The sequence below is a fragment of the Vigna unguiculata genome, chromosome 2 (genome assembly GCF_037176805.1).
Source record: "Vigna unguiculata cultivar grain cowpea cultivar isolate G323 ecotype 2 chromosome 2, ASM3717680v1, whole genome shotgun sequence".
In the NCBI taxonomy this organism is placed as follows: domain Eukaryota; kingdom Viridiplantae; phylum Streptophyta; class Magnoliopsida; order Fabales; family Fabaceae; genus Vigna; species Vigna unguiculata.
Genome location: NC_140793.1, coordinates 16,342,310 through 16,346,331, shown reverse-complemented (window position 1 = coordinate 16,346,331; position 4,022 = coordinate 16,342,310). Strand labels below are relative to the sequence as shown.

At 35.4% G+C, this 4,022-nt stretch overlaps 1 protein-coding gene across 1 annotated transcript; it reads right to left on the bottom strand.

Annotated features, from left to right (window-relative positions):
* Positions 1–330: 330 nt before the first annotated feature.
* Positions 331–1,374, bottom strand: LOC146888364 (uncharacterized). Its single transcript, XM_085670074.1, has 6 exons — positions 1,241–1,374; positions 1,009–1,110; positions 829–933; positions 684–759; positions 507–602; positions 331–426 (listed from the first exon to the last, which is right to left on the bottom strand). Exons 1-6 carry the CDS (start codon positions 1,372–1,374, stop codon positions 331–333), a joined length of 609 nt encoding a protein of 202 aa, XP_085526200.1.
* Between the last annotated feature and the right edge of the window lie 2,648 nt (positions 1,375–4,022).

The following is a 4,022-nucleotide window of genomic DNA, read 5'->3' as shown; positions in this document are numbered from 1 at the left end:
GAAAGATATGTCTCAATGGACAACTTAAGTACCTTATCCTTCCTTAGCCAAAGTGTTCCCAACTAGTTTCACAAATTTCCCAACAAAATTATATTTTAAAAAAATAAAAATGACTAAAGAAAATAAAATAAATGTTAGAAAAAAGAGTAAAGAAAAATAAGATGTTAGTGATAAAAAAAATAAAAAATAAGAACTAAAATGATAAAAATTCTAACTGTGTTCCCCGACAATGGTGCCAAATTTGATAACGCTGTCCTTGACGCGATCAAATTAATACTACTCATATTGTAGCACTCATTACAATATCATATGCTTTCATAAACAAATATACTAAGTACTATTGTACATTTGAATAATATACTTTGCCAAAGCTATCCTTAAATATTTGATGGACTTGATGGGGATTGATGTACTGGTACCAAATCTCTGCACATAAGAGAATAATTTAAAAGTATATAAACTAAGACAAAATTGCATATAAGTATTTCATATAGTGAAATTATTACCGTTTCCCAACCACTTGTGATACGAGCACGTACCATGGTTGATATCCATTGCATTACATAGTAACCGCACTCATATGAGCGGGTTTGTAAATTACACTACAATGAATGCACATTTATAAGTAATTGATGAAGGAAAGAAATTGAATAATTATAATACTGTAGAACAAAATAGCAAACCTTGAGGCTCAACCATGCTAGCCTTTTTGTCATAGCAGTTGATTTCCCTAACAACATGTTATGTGCAGCGATTGAACTATGAAAAAGGTAAGGTGTTAAGATACAATTATATAAGAAAGAAAGTTCATAAAATTGAGGTTCTTACCAATCTATAACTTGTCTAAGATGGTTAGGAGGAGGCCCGTGCAAGGAACAAAGCCACACAAATTTGTTGTCCTTCATGGAAATTATAACTAGTTGCCAATGATGCCTGCAATAAAAAAAAAAATCGTTGTTGTACCTTAAAATAATATATTATAATTAGAAGTCAACAAACTACACTTACCCAGAAATATAAGGGACAAAATATATTTTCTTCCCTTGTCCAAAGCATTCGGTGACGTATGCTTGAATGTCATCAAATTTATTGCCTACATGAGTTAGGGGTCTATGAACCCATATACATCACTCAACCCCATATTGTTACTGACACTAAACATATACTTGGACAAAAAAATTTATTTAATATAAGTTACTATATAAATTAATTAAACATAATGAATAGTTTAGATGCTTACATCATCCATAACTGAATAAGGGTAATATTCAGTTCTTTTGTACCCGACGCAAGCTCTAAGACATCTTGCTTATGCAGGTACATTGGGATGTCACTATCTCTCCCAAATACATCAGAATCCCATGGAACTACCATCGGCTTATCACTATTGATGTTAGCAAGTTGGTGTAATGCACCAAGAGGATCGTCCAAAGATATTGGAATCTTCATAGGGTGGTGCGGTGCGGTGCAAGCAACGAAATGCTGGCCTGGAGCGTTGGAGGTTTTGCGGGATGGTGGGAGCTGTGCGTCGGAGGTGTGCGGGACAGTGGCGCTAGTCGTTGGAAAAGATGAAGGCTAGCCGGAGAAGGTGAAGGCTCGCAGAAGAAATCGAAGAAGATGAAGGTCGCTGCACAATGAAGAAATTAGGGTTTTTTAACCCTACGAAGGGATACTGCCTCGGTTATTCGAAACCGAGGCATATTGTATCCTTACTGCCTCGGGTAGTCACTCGACCGAGGTATATTGTCTCACTACTGCCTCGGTTATTAGAGAACCGAGGCATATTGCTTCAGTAAAAAAAAATTTAAATTATGGGTCAACACAGTGGTCAAAATTTTTTCCTGTCTCTACTGCCTCGGTTAAAAGAGAACCGAGGCATATTGCTTCAGTAAAAAAAATATTAAATTATGGGTCAACGCGTGGAGTCAAAATTTTTTTTAGCCATATGCCTCGGTTAGTATGACAACTGAGGCATAAAAGATGAATTTAATTACAAAACTACCACCGCGTGCTTATATGCAGCGGGTCCGTAGGAACCGAGGCATATACTGCGATGTAAAAATTCTAAAACGCACTAGTGTACCACCATTAATGAGATAATTTTCGTTTTGGCCATTAATCACCCTTAATACCTAATTAAAAAGTCAATTAAGGGTGAGAAAGAAGGTTTCTAAGGCTGCCATTAGAGAGGACCTTGTGAAGAACGAAATTTCAGAGAGAAAATTGTGATTCTGGTGTGAAAGGAAGAGTTGGTTTGGGAAGGAATCAAAGGGAGGGCATTGGTGTTCAAGGGAAGACACATAATTCAAACTCTAAGCAAAGGAAATTCCAGGTTAGGGGAGTTGAACCCAAAATTTTATGTTTATTGTGGTATATGCATGATGTATGATATAAGATTACTTGCTTGCTTTCGAATCAAATCAATTTTCTAGGTTTCTGGAATTTTTCCAGAAACCGCCTGGCGGGCGATGAACTACCACTAAGCGACACATGAAATTCTATGTTGTTTTTGGGTTCCTGGAGAGGAACCGCCTGGTGGCATGACCTTGTCGCCAGCCGACACATGAATGCAACCCAGTTTCTGGGTTTTCCTTTGAATGGCCTGGCGATGGTTTTGGACCCGCTAGGTGACGTGATCCTGTTTGGCTCAATTTCAATGTTTTTGGGATTCTAGAACAATGTTAAACGAGAAGAAATGGAATGCGTATATGTGTGGATTGTGGAGTATTAAGAATCATTATAATTCTGTAGTAATTGGATAATGATAGGGGAACATTGTATGAATGTGAATTTTAGGGTTGATGATTGGTGATTCTCAAAGTTACACGAAATTAAGTGGGAAATTGTTAATGAAGTATCTTAGATTGGAAGTTTAGGAATGAACCATGAACCTAAATACGTTAGTATTGAGTCATAAATTGATGGAAACCAGAGTTGTGGTGAATGGGCTAAGGTTCGCGGGTGCATGAAGAATGTTGGGGTTCTTGGAACAACAAGAACCGCTTGGCGGCACCTTAGTTGCCTCCAGGCGCCATACCAATGATGCGTGGTGCTCTGATTCACGAAAAATGTTGTTTCTCGTATTTTTTGCGGAACAGGAACCACCCGACATTGGTTTTGTACCTGATATCGCTGTCGTTAGGCGATCAAATTACCACTACTTTAGCAACTTCAGTATTGCCAGTTTGTAGTGAACAAAATAGTTAGGGTTAAGATAACCCTGAGTCGTCTCACAACGAATACGGAATTGATCTCAAATATTTGATTCTTAAAAAAAATGTAATTAAAACTAGCAACTATAAAAATAGGGGGGTTTTGATATGCAAAGAAAATGACACGGAAGATTGTAAACACAATAATAGTAAATAGGTTAATTCCACTGCTTTTTCTAAATAAGATTCTTCATTGGTTATCTAGATATTATTGTTAAATTAATTATTGTTGTTGTTTTACAAATCAATCAATGTAAAGACTCAATTCATTTGTTGGCATCCTCACTTTTAATCAAAGTACAGTCTCAATTAAAAGTGAGAATTGTTAGATTGTCCATAGTAAATTCAATCAAAGTACAGTCTCAATTAATTTTACTATGCCTAATCATGTCTATTCCTTTGTTTCTTTACCAAATAGAAAACTTAATTAATCAAAGTAAAGTCTTGACTAATTTTAGTTAAAGTAATTACCTCTAATCAAATTAAAGTCTCAATTATTGGCAAAAACTTATTTAATCAAATGAAAGTTTCTAAACAAAATCAAAGTAAAGTCTCAATTTAATTTAAAAACCTTTTAACTCATATGATTAGCATGCATGTAGATTAATAATCATTATTTTCTATTCGATTAAGAAGCAAAGGACATAGATAAACAAAAACCACAACAATAATCAAAATAACAAAACTTATAAATTCATCTAACCTCAGAATCCAGTTAAGAAATTACAGTGGAATCAACCCTAAAAGCTTAGCCCTCCATGGCTTCGATGGAATACATGATGAAATGAAGGAAAGAAAATAAAAGAAAGA